The sequence below is a fragment of the Battus philenor genome, unplaced genomic scaffold, assembly GCF_028537555.1.
Source record: "Battus philenor isolate CCGP_79_NKW_IND1 unplaced genomic scaffold, ilBatPhil1.0.hap1 SCAF_3, whole genome shotgun sequence".
In the NCBI taxonomy this organism is placed as follows: Eukaryota; Metazoa; Arthropoda; class Insecta; order Lepidoptera; family Papilionidae; genus Battus; species Battus philenor.
In genome coordinates, this window is record NW_027181693.1 from 12447869 (window position 1) to 12463480 (window position 15612).

The 15612-nt window shown below is 32.8% G+C and overlaps 2 protein-coding genes across 2 annotated transcripts; both read right to left on the reverse strand.

Moving 5' to 3' along the window:
* Positions 1–244: 244 nt before the first annotated feature.
* On the reverse strand, positions 245–7067 carry LOC137926537 (alpha/beta hydrolase domain-containing protein 17B). Its single transcript, XM_068770164.1, has 5 exons — positions 6908–7067; positions 6192–6824; positions 2592–2724; positions 2064–2181; positions 245–333 (listed from the first exon to the last, which is right to left on the reverse strand). Exons 1-4 carry the CDS (start codon positions 6919–6921, stop codon positions 2098–2100), a joined length of 864 nt encoding a protein of 287 aa, XP_068626265.1. The 5' UTR covers positions 6922–7067; the 3' UTR covers positions 245–333; positions 2064–2097.
* A 2956-nt stretch (positions 7068–10023) lies between these two features.
* LOC137926707 (F-box/WD repeat-containing protein 9-like) lies at positions 10024–15443 on the reverse strand. Its single transcript, XM_068770386.1, has 6 exons — positions 15335–15443; positions 14889–15028; positions 14413–14724; positions 13580–13845; positions 12696–13236; positions 10024–12183 (listed from the first exon to the last, which is right to left on the reverse strand). Exons 2-6 carry the CDS (start codon positions 15012–15014, stop codon positions 12100–12102), a joined length of 1329 nt encoding a protein of 442 aa, XP_068626487.1. The 5' UTR covers positions 15015–15028; positions 15335–15443; the 3' UTR covers positions 10024–12099.
* Positions 15444–15612: the final 169 nt, after the last annotated feature.

Below are 15612 nucleotides of genomic sequence, written 5' to 3' on the forward strand. Positions count from 1 at the left end.
GGCGCTCCGAATGCGAGCGCGCACGGGGCGCCAACGACCGGCTCGCGGGCGTCACGTCACTCAGCGACCGCAAGTGTATGCGACGCCGAACACCCGCCGGCGAGTCCGCGTCCGTCACGCTAATACTAATGTTGTGTCCGACTCTCGGACTCCGCGGCTCTGGTTCAGGCTCGTTGTCGGAACGCTTCTCATTATGTGGGCTCAAGGAGCCATTTGCGGTAGATTTGTTGGGGCCGGCCCGACTGGGCCCGGCCCCCGCTAGCTAGAGTAGTCTCTCGGTGGCTGAACTCGAAGTACCGGAGCTCAATGTCGATGCAGGATTTTGGTCTTCGCCTGTAATAATTGTCAGTTATGGCAATATTACGGCATAAAAACGCAATTACATTTGATAAAAAAAATCCCAAAGACACAGGCTACGCTTAATTTGGGAGCCTCTAGGATCTTATATTAGTAACATTCTTTAATTTTATTAGGTATATTCTAGAACAGTTGCTCTATATATAGTGTTGTGCTAAAACTATATAAATAAAACACAGAACTCAAGATAACATTTTGGGCAGCACAAATTAGTCTCAAGTGAATACGAAATGAAGACCATCCTCAAAAAGACCGGAGTGGTCACATTCCCGATAAATTGCATTTGCTTATACCTAAACATGCTCACTCGATTATCCTTGATATAATACACCCCGCGCTAGGTGGACAGACGACAGTTAAGGTTGCGGGAAGTAGCTGGATGAGAGCAGCGCAAGATCGGCCATCATAGCGATTTACAGGGTATGCTTAAGCCTTGCAGTGGGCATCTATTCATTTATACTATAGATTCACGAATTAAGACTCTAAAGTAGTGACCATATATCTCAGTAATGATGATTGTTTTAAGTACTAAGTCTAGCGTAGAAACCGTAAAAATGCGAACCGGTTGCCATAGTTTCATGCACGTTAAGATGTATTTTGTAAGATAAGCTGGAAGTCGTAGTAAAACGCTCGGGGTACACAACCGGCCGATTAAAAATAACCGACAAAATCATGTTAGTGTTACATGACCTCAATTATTAATAGCAGTATACATAAGTAATTTTGATAATGGTAATGACTTGAACCATCAGTTCCCAAGGTGGTCCAGGGGGACCCCGAGGGTCCGCAGACTCAAGGGGACTAAGTGGGTGTGACAAATAGAGATTCACGATACAATTCGTATGTACTCAGTATAAATGAAATTAGGAAAAATTATGGGTTCCTTGTGGTATGGAATATCAAAAAGTTCAGTGTAAGTGTAGTTGGACGGCTTCACCTGTTTGGTTGCCAACTTTGCTTTTTTGACATCCACTCACAGCAAATAATAAACCAATCAACTTTTCTCTTTTTGTTTAAAAACTATTAATTCGTGGTTGGAACTCAGCCACGTCGCGTATTCTAGATCTTAGATATGATCTACCGAGCTAATTTAATCTAAGAAGATCGTTAAGGACGCTCCGTGGAATGATTAGGTTCAACGGTCACCACGAGTGGACCTTCGCTAGGGTTGTCATTAGTTGATTATATCTGTTTAGCGGTCCGATTAAAGGTGCCCGAGAGGACGGCGATATTGAACATTTCACTGAAAGTATGTAAGTGGAGAAGTCTGGAGGCCTTTGTCAATTTTCGGGACTTGCAGAGAACAGCAATAAAATCAAATACTATAAATCAATATAAAGGTCTGAATAATAAGCTATTCATAATTATGTAAACTTTTTAGATTGTGATATTTCGATCAAGAAATATCATCATCATATTTGTAGATAGACACCCACTGCTAGACATAGGCCTCCCAGAAATATTGCCACGATGACCCCGGCTACCCGCATCCAACGACTTCTCGCAGTTTTGATTTTGTCATCGGTTCATTTATTGGGTGGCCCACGTCGCATTACCGGCTCGTGGTCGTCACTCGAGAACCTTTTAGGCCCCAACGGCCGTCCTTTGGACAAGCGATGTGCCTCGCCCAATACTACTTCAGGCAAGCTAGCTTGACAAGCGATCCTCAATAATGATTATAAAAAATAAAAATCATTGGTTTGTACCTTGAGTAGTCTGGCCCGCGGCCGGCAGTCTTTGTCAGTTGAGCAATTCTACAGAAACAAAACGTTTCAGCCTCTCCAGATATTGGTTAAACAACTCCACGTCATTGTGCCCGGCGCCCTGTAAGGCAACAAATTTATATACACGACGCTTATATAGTCTTATAAATCAACGTCAAATCGAAATCGCGTACGAGTTGCTAACCCCAGACTAATGACTTAAGAAAATGTGGCATGTATTTATAAAATTATTTCCGATAAAAATGTAAATTTATGCTCGTATCCATTTAAATATTATGACTACAAAACCTCACTTTTTCTTTCACTTTTACGATTTTTATAGATAATGAAAAAACTTTTTATCAAACGCTGTACTCAAAATTATATCTAACCTTAACTCAATATTTTGGTACAAAAAAAGGTTTTTTAATTAATATTCTGGGGTAAGCCTAGTACTCTTCCGCCATTTCAGCTTTACATATATTTGTGGCACAAACTATGTTATTTAATGTAGTATATGCCTATTATTACCTCAACCCACAATGGTTCGACGGCGCGGGGACAGCGCTCGTAAATGGCCAGTCCATGAGAAAAGTCTATCACCTCGTCTTCAGTTCCATGAATGACAAGGACTGGAGAGGTCACCTTGGGAATTTTGTCGATACTGCAACATAATGTAGAGTTAATTACCCTTATCTGAATAGTTATCTAATGGATATTACAATAAAAGAAAATTTTGTCATCGAATGTATCCTTATCTTCCGTGCATCATTTGATCCACCAACTGAACGTAAGAGTATACTGTAATTAAATTAATTTAGATTTCCTTGCAGTCGTAACTTTGCAAGGACAATTTTTTAATCTAAAAGAGACATACGAAATAGTAATTGATACACAGAGCCATTTTTAAAGGAAAATATCTTAATTATTGCAGGCATAATATACTCGTATATTACAGGGGTGGCCTCTTTGATAGCCTAAGCCATTTTTCAAACATTGAAATTATTTGTAAGCCGCAATTAAGAAGTATACTAATTTAAAAGGTACAAGATGATATTCATTTTTATAGCTATTATTTATATAGAAAATATACCTAAACTTAAAAGTACAAAATATTTGTATAAAAATTAAACTTTGAAAATAAAGCACTTTCCATAACACATTTCTGTTGGTAATACTTTAAAATTTTGTGAATAATTGGTGACAGATTCTAAATTTTTTTTTTGGTACTGATTAGTTAAAACTGATCGGTGTTTGAATTTTACTATACTATTTATTTAAAATATAACACAAATATTACAAGAAAACTTATGTACCAAAAGCCACAAATTTTTCTTCAGAGCCGAAAATGGCTCGCGCAGGTTGGCTTCTCATGATATATAATATCAATGTTTATGCAAATAAACTGTTCTAACTTTTTAATAATTCTAAGGTCATAATATTATTTTCACTTGTACTCAAACAGACCTCAGGTATTCCCAGAGGTATGCTCAAAAAGGTATCTTTTTTTTTTGATAATTGTCATTATTGGTTGTTAAAATCAAGATTGCTCGAAACATTGTCACAAACAAAAAATGTGATACATGGATGATTCATAAACCATAAAATATAAAACAATACTAATGAAATATTGGTATTGATGTCATTGAAATCATAGACAATATAATTTTTTTCATATACATTTACAATTTTGTAGCATAAAATGTGTGTGATGATCAACCCTGGAGAACATAGTCACCACCATCATATTAATATATAACAACCACCTTTTGCATTAAAAAAACACCAATATTGCATTACATGCACATAATACTAGTTTTATTTACATTCTGCCTTCTGATTTCCACTATCAATTTATGCAATTTTGTTTGACTTATTTGTTATCATTTACTGGGCATTTAATCACTATATAATTTCCAAGATTGCACTCATTATGATAACCACTCCACATCTCTTTATGTAACAAAGGTCTAGATAATTTATATTATAAAGGAATATATTTTTCAGATTTACTTTGTTTATCAATGTACCAATTATTGGAAAGTCTTTCGACCCAATGACAATTTTGTATATATAATGCCATATTGACAAAATTTCTATGCTGAGTATAAAACTAATGGAAACAGAGAAATATTCTGGCTATCAGTGTCATTTTTGTTTTTAATTAATGGTTAAATATGATTTAAATAGTTGTATATATAACACTTCACATTAGGTCAAAATGAGGGATTCAATAAAAACACAATCATCATCATCATTATGTCAGCTAATAGATGCTCACCACAAGGCAAAGACATTCCCTATAGATCTCTATGAACGATGTGTATAATGACTGGTCTTACATTCCAGTGACTTCCCGTAAATTTGACTATATTGCTGGTCTACCTTGTGGGAGGCCAATCCAAGCCATATCTACCGGCTTGTGGTCACCATGTGTCATATTTAAGCTCCAATGGCCGTCACTGCCACCAAAATTGAGCAATTCATTTGTCTATATTGGTAACCTAGCTTCTTCTTCAGATTCTGATTTGATATAGCAGCGAAGCTTCACACATAGCCATCTCTATTATTCTCTGTGTTACATTGAGCCTTTTTTTTTAGGCCCATTATAAACAACCATGTTCCAGACCTTCATCTTCAGATGTAATATTAAACAAAATATTTAAAGTTGTTTACTCAAGCAGCATTTCCAGGCCCTAATGATAATGTTCAGTTCAATTCCAAAAGTCTTTTGCTCAATTTCAAAAATCTCATGAGTCATCTACAGGTTAATATATTTGTGACTCACATATTATAAAAATCATAGTTGTTTTTCCATTTTTGGATAAATTAGTGATAAACCATCAATACTACTTAGAAAATCTTATCTATTTTTAATCACAAATTGCGTAGTTGGGCTAATAAATTATAAGATATATTTTTATCTGTAATCAACCTAGTTTCATTTATCTTTCATGTCTTGTATTAGTAAATTTTATGATAAATTAGTTCTTCCTAATTTAAGATTTATATAAGTTGCTGTTATGTTAGCATATATGATTGATTACATATTACTGTTATATGCCATAAAGATTACACATTTTTCCCTTTCATAAAAGATATTTTTTTTTGTAGTGAATGTAGCATTTTATTATTACATGAATAATTTTACAATCACTACATAACTTCAATTTTAATATATTATTACTTTTTTATGTCACATGACACAGTTATAAAACAAAAATAAAATACAGATTTATTATGATGCGGTGATATTATGTACATTTCATTATAACCAGTTATGGAAATCAATTTCTCATTACCATATTTGGTATTCAGAATATGTTTGTATGGACTAATGAAGTCATTGCAGTATCTATAAACATTCATAAAAAAGATTATTGCAAAGTGCACAATAAACATTACAATATTTTCCACTATCTTTGAAGAATAATGCTGAGAGTCATCAGTAATACTGATTCATTCTTTATTGAAAATAATTGATACTATATAAATAAAATAGTGTGTTTGTTTTTTAGTTAGTAATTATAAACAATTTAATAACAAACCATTACACTAAAACATTATGGCTAAGTATGCACTTCATTTGTGAATGATTCTGGCATTAAAAAAGCAGTTAGGAACTGTATCATAATAGTAAAAGATTTTATTTCTCAGACATTACCTTTAAATTTTAATATGAGGGTGTTAGTAACTTATAATTGATATACATATATGCAGGTATACAAAATAAACTGGTCCATTGTCTAATCACATATTTACAAAACCAAACTCATGATGGTAATGTTCACTCTTTGTATTAAGCAGAATTAACTTTAATAATTAAAAACATCTAAATAATCTAGTAATAAGAACAGACTATATATACATGTGTTTGAATATAAATATGTATAGATGACAAATAAAAATATATTAATGAATTACCAATTCTGACAAATTTCAGGTAAAAAATCAGCATTAGGTGGGTATTACCTACTTAAAAAATATTTTTTTTTCTCCTAAGTATGTTAGTCTGAGATAAATTTACCATTAGATTCAGAAAGTCTTTGTGTTTGAAATGCTTAGATATGTCCTTAAAAGTTATCTATACAAGTTTGATAAAGGTATTGAAAAGAGAATAGGAGAACTTACCTAGGAAATGCATCAAAGAACCATGTTCTCTTTGTGTTTGGGAAAGCCACTCTCATACCCGACATAAGTGGCGAATGCAACACCACTGCACCAACTTCATAGCGTGCAGCCAGGTCTACTGTAGGCACTGTACCAATACTTTGGCCATACAGGATGATGTTCTCTGGGCTGATACCGTAACGTGTTCTTAGTGCTTGCCAGGCAGCATCAATATCCGCATACAGATTTTTTTCTGAAGGCTTTCCACCGCTCACACCATATCCAGAATAGTCATAGCTGAATATGTTACAATTAATTCTAGTACCTAAACCTAAATAAAAACTACTCATCTGTCCAAGATCTACTGCATTTCCATGAGAAAATAGTATTGTGAAGCGAGCATTAGGGCTGCAGCGAACAAAGAGACAAGCGATTCGGTTGCCCCTCGTAGTTCTAGAGTAGAAACCTTCTATGTTTTCTTTTTCACGTTCTGAATATTGCCATTCTGCCCGCTCCGTAAGCGTCAACGAAAATTTTGATCCGGTTTCATCAGGTGTAAATGCATACGTGGGTTCGGGAGGCAGGAACGCAAGCTTAGCCGCGATTTTCCCTGGGCATGGCGGACAACAAAACAGGCAACAGAGTTCACTGAAACTTAACCCGTTCATGATGAAAATTTATTTATCAGTGTAAAAAGAAACGTATTTAAACGCTATCCATTAGGAACCACAACTCACAAATTACAGGTCATGGCGAAAATAAAAGAAATTTCACTAAATTTGACATTTAGACAACATTGCAGACATTTTTTTAATGTGTAGTAGTTTTAATTTTATGCCTTGGGAAGAGTCCTTCGAGCCACAATACATAGAAAACTAAGTTATTTTTTATACAGATATTTACTAAACACATTAAGAGCATTAATGTCAAATGACTCAACTAAACTATAAATTACAATATTTGTTTTTTTTGTTACATACAACTACATACCGTAAGCTTGCAATTTTTCACATTTTTAAAATTTTAATTAAATCGAGCATTATTTTTTTTTTTATACAGGAATACCATCCATCGCTTTTACGTCGTTTTATATTTAAGAAGTAAACTTTTGAAAGGCATTTTTATACTTTCCTCAAAAAACAACATAAAAGCTTTTGTATTGTCGAATTAGTAAACATAAAAATAGATTTCATTTCATGTCCTTAAATTAGAGATATTAAAATAGTAATTTTTTTCAGTTATTTTGTTCTCCGTGAAAATTGTTGTCTGCCTGTTGGTATTTACAGCTCTATATATACATAATGAGTTGTAAATGTCAATGTATAAATATATGTCTATAGATGTAGGTTTTAGAGTCACAACGTCGTGAACACGCCATGTAGAGTAACGTACTACTAAGTGAAGTTAAACAAATGAGGGACAATTAATGGGTCCTATTCGTTTTACCGTATAAAACAATGCACTGTACAAAATGTTTGACTTCAAATGCTGGACATAGGCTACCCTCATAAATTTTCAATAGAACCTGTTGGAAACGGCAGCATACATTCTATGCGCTATGTGACTTAACCACTGTAGCTTAAACAGGAAAGATAAAAAAATGCGAATCTGCTGGTCTAGGTTGGTTAATTTCGATCGTCTTCGGATCTTCCAATTCCTGATTCGATCTTTGAGGGAAATCTCAAGATCTTAATGGTTCGTTAAGCGATCGTGAGCTTGCCAATGAGAGAGACCACGTTTCAATGTATTAAGTGTACACTGGCAACACATTAGTCGCAGATTTTCGACGTAAGGTACTGAAGATTATTGGACAAGTACATGTTTCTTAGTTTGTCGAATACTGCCCTGCCGGATTTGGGAGTTGGATTTGACTATTGATCTGTTTCTCGAAGTTGAGTTTACCTAGTTCGAAGTCTTGACTAAAACACACGTACAACAACAAGTTTAAAATTTAGCTTGCAAGCGATATTGGAATCGTCACGACAACAGCGTTTAACAGTATTTCCTAGTTCAGTTCCTTTTATCCATTGCGAAACTCGATGTAGGTCTTTGAGCATCTTTCCTAGTTCATCCATAGAATATGAATGAGTGATGTATTTGTTTTTGGCGTTGATGCTAAATCCTTGCCATCTCAGGCTCTTAGAGGTGTCTTCTATGGCCGCCACTTTTCATTAGGAAGTCCTTCGTGTTCCTTTACTCGGAACGACATGGTGACATTATTAAATAAACATTTCAACACTTCGATGTACGAATAGTCAATTCGGCTTCGCTGGAGGGACTCAAGCACCGTTTCGACCGAATTGAAGGCTTTTTCGTAGTCAATAAACTATCGCTAGACATAGTGGCAAGTTATACTCCTCGATCTTCGTTCTAATATTAAATTCTTTTATTGGCTGTAGCGTGTGGATGTGGTCTGATTTGAATACTGTAGCTCTATCAAGTTATAAAACGTATGTTAGAATACGATGTTACGTAAGCTGATAATTCAAAACAGCTTATAATCATGGCTCAGAAGCGTGTTGAGTCTGCAATTTTACAAACTTTTTTGAAAAAGAGCACCAGCTCACCGTTGCACTACGCTTCTGGCTGGGCAAAACGCCCAAAAGCAAGACATAATTAGGACCTTTAGTACTGGGGTTTCGCCCGTATGTCAATGCTCTGGTGTTATGCTATTTTTTAAAATTCTCGTTAGCCCCTATCTAGGGAGGGGCAGAATCTTTTTATTGTGTTAAATATTGTTTTAACGTTTCTATTTTAATTTTCTTTGTCGCCTACATTCTTCTTAATTTCACAATATTTTACATTCTTACTTGTCTCCTTATATACACCACCTTCCTTAGGTGTTATGTATCATTCAGCCGTTCTTTGATTTTGACCATATTCATTTCGAACAGGCTGATGTCCGAGACATCTTCACTGTACTGTTGGGAAAGTTTGGCTCTTTATCAAACTATATAGAAAGTTGTACAAATGTGTTAGCGACAGATTTGTACAACTTTCTATAGAACCTTTTGACCTCCCCTACCTCGATTGCAAACTCTTTGAAGCCTTTGCTTTGCTCTATCGTCTTATTAATATAATTTGTACACACGGACTTTCGTATCGTTCTATTGAGATGCCTTTATGATATATCTTCATCGGAAGACGACAGCCATAGACAGCTTCGTTCATAGGTTTAGAGCGTGACCAGTGTATTACGTCTATTTTTACGGTAAGGTTTAAAATACTTAGCTTCCACTAACCTGATGTTAATCTCGTTTACTGATGCAAAACGGTTAGGGAGTTGATTTTACTGGAATCATTGTCAATGATTAGTAATAATGATTTTAATAAGGGACTTGTAGGAGAGAAATCCGACACCACCTTGGGACAGTTGACTGCCCTCCCAGCGTTAGAGTAAGTTCCTGGACTTCTGTATGCTCTTTCTTTCTATGAATTTTGAATAATCCCAAAAAGTCTCAAAACTCAGTTCTTCTTTCACTTCAACTTTCGTGCCTATACTGTGTTACCGGTGTCAGTCGTCATAGGGCTTGGTAGTTTGCCAGAGATTCTTAGTTATTATGATTGCAATTTCAATGAAAAGCAACCGTTGTGGCTGTAACAATTGTTCTACACCTGGACAGAACAACACTAACACACAAATTACAACAGAAGCGACTTTCCATGTTTTTTTAGGATAGGATCGGTATAACTGTATTTGTGCCACTCAATATTAAAGTAGCCGAAGTGTTATAATAATAAAACAATAAATTAAAAATGTTTGAAACCTTTATTATAAATAGCTATTTGTTAAATTATTCGATTGAAAAGTTAAGAAAACAAATATGCAGGTAAAATAAAAATATTACTTCATTAATAATTTACTTAAATTAATTGTTCGCGTTAATTATAGGTATATGGATAACTTATCACAGCGATTAATATCAGTCCATGAAACCGGAAATAATTTGTTTATTTGCAATGGGCATTTAACAAATTTTAATATTAATCTTTGAAAAATGTAAAACTTATTGTTTTTCAATGGTTTTACAATAATACATTCACATAATCACAAAACAAACTCGCTTGTTAAAAAAACACTGCATAATTGTATAGCACCATAAAATTGAGGAGCATTAAATTAGTAGCATGCTTTTAATTTTTAAAACTAAAACATTAAAATTATAAAGTAACCTTACTATTTAAAAATCGATTATATAATTTTTTAAATAGAATAAAAGTTGTCTGTTAATAAAAATTTATTCGTCGAACCATTTGTTCGTTGATTTGGATGACACACACAGTTTAGTCCATGCCTATTTATAACAATTGTTCTACCGATTATAAATAAATTTGACATTATTTTAACCCACATCATAAAACAGCCATATGCCTCACAGTAGCAATATTTTTATCTAGCCTTCTTTACACATTTAGTTCTTTTCTTCATTTTTTTACACATTTTGACATTATCGGATCCGAAAGTATAAGCTACGTTTTAATATTTAAGTAGAATCTATTACGAATAAAAACTTATTCCAGTCTTCAGATTTATTCATAAATAATGTGTTAGTTGGTTATAGGTGTAAAAGTTTTAGAAGCGTGTCATTGCTCTCAATTAATATATGGTGGACCCTATCCAAAAATTAATGGTTTCAGAAATAATAACCATTATTATGAAAATATAGTAAGAAGTAGTTTCAAATTTCGGAGTACTATGGTTTACCATCTGTTCCCGCAGACATAGTACTGTCAGAAATTATTGGCCAGTTGTATTCATAAAGACAAAAATAATGTATTCCAAATTGAACACTATGTGAATGATTGGAAATAGATATAAAAGCTTTAAAACTATTTGATGGCAAATAGGGTCTTCATTGACCCCTTTAAGCCTTTATATCTAGAACAAATCACTTTGTACAATTTAACTTAAAAAATTACCAATAATTGTTAAATACCATGTAAACAATAAAATGTTTACTATTTTAAACCATGAAAATGGTGAATAAAATATGACTTGTTTTATAATATTTGCAGCCTGTGGATGCTTACAACTTCTGAGACCATAATGTTGTTGTTTACATTGATTATTAAATGTGTCTTGTTCTTTAAGGTTTTTAACATATCATTGATTTATACTGGAATCTTAACTCAAAGAAATTTTGATGTGGCGTGGATAGATCACCTACGGTAAAACGACATAGCCAAGGCCATCTTTGATCAAGGCCATCTCTGTGGGAGGCCTACGCCTTGCAGGAGTTTTGATTTATGAATTTACCGCCAGGCTAGATTATTAAAGATTTTATGCATATTTAATAGTGTTTACCCTAATAGATAATGTGATAGTTTGTTCCTTGCAATAAAATACTTGTGCATATGTGGCATGAAGATGTTTTAGTTAAGTTTCTGTGTGTTCATTAATGTTAATAAACACTTCTTGCAAACATTTTAAACAAATGAAATTTAGAATGAAAAAGTTGTGGCAAATTAAAATGTGCCACAAACTTTTGGCCAAAATCCATAACATGCATAAGTCATGTTATTATTTTAGTCTACATCCACTTAATGTTAATATTTAACTTTGTCAAGTAAATTTGTCTTTATGTTATTTTTTTCAAGCTTGGTACATTTTTAAATATCCACCAAACCATTAAACACTGCTAAACATACATGAAAGTGGAATGGATAAGAATTAAGGTCCCTCACCCCTGGGCTATGTTTGAGCCACCAGTTGTATTACATCTGTACACACAACCACAAAAATCACTACCACAACTATAAATTTTTATATGAATACAGAAATTTGTATGACTGTTTGCATAACTTTATCTTATTGTGAGAACATAGTATATTTATCAGAGGGTTAAATTAAAATTGTTAACAATACCTTCTAAGGAATTAATAAATTATTAGTCAATGTATTGCCTATAAAATAAAAGATTAAATTTCCCTAATTATATCGTTTTTTCGGAATCCACATTTCCAAGGTGGCATCACAGGTGCCGATTACCAAAACACCATCATGGTACCGCAACTGAAAAAATATTACATTATATGTAAAACAATGAACAACCTAAAAGGTTTAATGTCAATATCTAAAACACTATGCACTGCAATTTTGTTCTAGGAAAGTTTGAGGTATTTTAATATGCAAAAAAAAATATTAAGGCAAGAATTACTAAAATTGTAGATGTAATGTGTATACAGAGTTTCCCATAAATCATTGACTAAATGAAATCTGTTAATAGAAAAGTGAAAGTTTTAAATTCATTGTAATAAAAAAAATTACAGCAGCCTTAAAATTCTTTTCTGAATGGAAATAATTTAAAAAATGTAGGACGTTGAACTTTTTTTTTGTTTAACATTTTGATATTGAATTATAAGTCAATCTTTATAATATAAAAATCCGCCAAAGTAGGCCAATTGAGCCACAAGATGGTAATGGAGGAGCAAAAATATTATATTTTCAACAGTTTACCAAGATGAAGGTATTAACATAAACAATGTATTACTTAAATAAATATATAAATATTTAACGTAAATTACCTGTGTTACATCAATAGTTCTTGTTTTAACACTGGCATATTGCTGAGGTGGATAACAATTGTATAGAAATTTCATTTCACCTCTGTCTGAACAGAGTATTAGGTTTCCTTCACTTTGATAACAACCAACAATTTTATTTGATGGTTCCATGATTGATGACTCAGGCCATATATCATGTGTTCGGACAAATGCATGATTCTCAGGATTAAATAAATGCAATGATCCCTTTGAATCACTGATATACAGGGCAGATGAACACCAGTTTATGCGAACAGGGTAGGCACGTTCAGTAGGAATGTTTATTTCATTTTGCATTAATTTTCCTGCAACTCTGTCCCAAATTGCTAATGTTTTATCTTCACTCAAAGATGCCACCATATTTTTATATGAATTCAGACCTAGCACTGGACCTTTATGAGGTTTATATGAGTTTATTGGATTGGGACCAGTTCGTAAATCAAAAGAAAGTATTTTCTTTGAAAATAATCCGGCCATTACTAAATTATCAGAAGTTACTAATGACAAAGCAGACATTCCACACCTGAAACCAAATAACAAATGTACTGAGAAATTTATGTGAAGAGATTGTATTCAGGTCTTGAATTATTAAACAAAAATATTGTTTGAACAAAATTCATAACAAAAAAAAAGTTTATTTATGTTGCAATACATAATTTTAAAGAAGATTTGCAAGTGTCATAATTTTACTGTGAAAGCTACTTTAATTAACATATATTATTAATTTATTGCTAATAAATGTAATAATATTTAAATTTATTTTAATGTACATGTTTGTTTTATAAGTAGATTGAAAATCAGGGTACTATTAATGTACTGGTATGTTTTTTTTACATGTAACATGTATTTAAAAGGAAATAACTCACTTAAATGTTTCAATACATTTTAATCCACTTTCTAAGTCCCAGGCCTTGACTGTACTATCCCAAGATGCTGAGTAAAAGACAGACGCATTTTCAATGTTATCAGCAGCTAAGTCCCATACCCAGCCACCATGCGCATCAGTCTTTATGAATCGTGGCTTAACTTCTCTGATTTCAGTTTTATCTGTATTTTCACAGATTTGTATGTCTTCAACATGCCATAATGCCATGCAACGATCTCTCCCACCAGATAAACACACTTCTCCTCTCTGCAGTATCAAAATTAATTGATTCATAAATTAACTGTTTACACCATTTAAGTGTTGAAATTATTTAATATCTTTCTCAATAAAGAAGATAGTTATAAATACTGCAGATTAGACTAAGCAAAATAAACTGCACATTAACAATAACTAACTGTTAACAATTCTTATTAACATATTGAATAGGTATTATTAACAATTCTCTGAAAATCTGGATGTTCTCAATGCCCATTTTTGACAGTTAAAAATATTTAATTTAATCAGGCGTTACCTTGCGGAAGTCCATCCTAAGTAAGTTAAAAATAAGCAACATGAAGAACATCAGATGAAAGTGACTTCAGTTTAGTTCTAACATTGACTTGCAAGGACTCGTTTCTCACCAATGGTCCTAAAATAACCTTCAGAGAATCTTTCCTCAAGCCAAAGGGCAAAAAAATTGACAATTGGTTTTGAATGAAGTTGTTATTAAAAACAAACTATGACATTTTATTAGATAATTTGTTGTCATTCTCCCCTAGCCATGACATTTATTTAATACTAAAATGGAAAATAATTGTTTTTGGAAATACTTACATTAGCCAACAATACAGTGTCCACAGAAGCATAATGTACATCTTTAATAACTATGTGGTTCATTGTATCTTTTACATTTATCCATTTCTTTCGTTCAACATCCATTTCAACACATACTCCCACCCAATCTATTGGTGTTTCTTCCCATAAAGTTAAATTTGGCAGTACAGGATATAAACCATTTATTTTGCTATGTACCCAATATTTCCAAAGATGATCATCGGCTAAAATATCCTCAAATCTACGACACACTTTACTCAAAGTGAATTTTAAGAAATCAGCCTCCAGAAACGAGCAAATCTTTAAAAGAATCTGAAACAATGTCTTATTACTTTTGTATACTCATTATAATTTATATTTGAAATATAATCATAGTTCAAGAAAACTTGTACTAGCTTGAAATAACTGTTAATAACTTCAAGAACTAACACAAACTTATTAACTTCTACTTAAATCATGATGTTAATGAAAATCACCTCCACTGGCAAAATCAACAATGTAGGTTTAGCTGCTTCATAAGTACTTTCATCCAAATCTTTGTTTATATTCAAAGTTTTTATTTCTGAAAGTTGTGCTTCTAGAGTTGGCTCCACTTCACACATCTTGTATTTATTACCTGTCAAGATAAAAATATACTTTAAATTGTTTTTACATGACTAAGCGAAAGTACGTAACTTTTATAAGTGCTCCATTGACTTTTAAGGTAATAGTGTATCTTGTTTGTCAAGGGTAAATAAACTGACTTAGAATAGAATTTGTCGATACATAAATATTTAGATAATTTATAACACTACATATTAATCGCCACCAGAACAATGTTTCATTCACAAAAATATTTCACAAAGAAATTATACACAAATAATTGATAAGTCAATTAAGAAATACGTAATCGACATGTGTTATAAAAGCTAATTTTATTTACCTAAATAGTAGTGATTTAATTGAAAAAAGTATTAGGTAAGCTGTATCATTTGAAAAGTCAGCAACTCATAATAAACAAAACACAAAATAAGTATTAAGTTTGTAATGTACACACAATTTGTCAAAATAGATTTAGTGTCAATGTCACAGACTGACAAAGCAAAACAAAAGCAATTCATTCTTAATATATGATTTTTTAAAAAGGAGCAAGAGTTAAAACCAAACAGCCACTTTTCTAATTTTGAAATTGAATATTTAATCAAGTGCATTAAATATATA

Bases quoted from the DNA above. Each gene is read 5' to 3' on its own strand.
- LOC137926707 (XM_068770386.1), bottom strand. From the start codon at position 15,014: ATGTGTGAAGTGGAGCCAACTCTAGAAGCACAACTTTCAGAAATAAAA. The intron at 14,725-14,888 runs GTGATTTTCATT...ACATTGTTTCAG, and splicing joins TGTTGATTTTGCCAGTGGAG to ATTCTTTTAAAGATTTGCTC. The intron at 13,846-14,412 runs GTAAGTATTTCC...TTGATACTGCAG, and splicing joins ACACTGTATTGTTGGCTAAT to AGAGGAGAAGTGTGTTTATC.
- LOC137926537 (XM_068770164.1), bottom strand. The intron at 2,725-6,191 runs GTAAGTTCTCCT...ATTATGTTGCAG, and splicing joins TTCTTTGATGCATTTCCTAG to TATCGACAAAATTCCCAAGG. The intron at 2,182-2,591 runs GTAATAATAGGC...GTTGCCTTACAG, and splicing joins TCGAACCATTGTGGGTTGAG to GGCGCCGGGCACAATGACGT.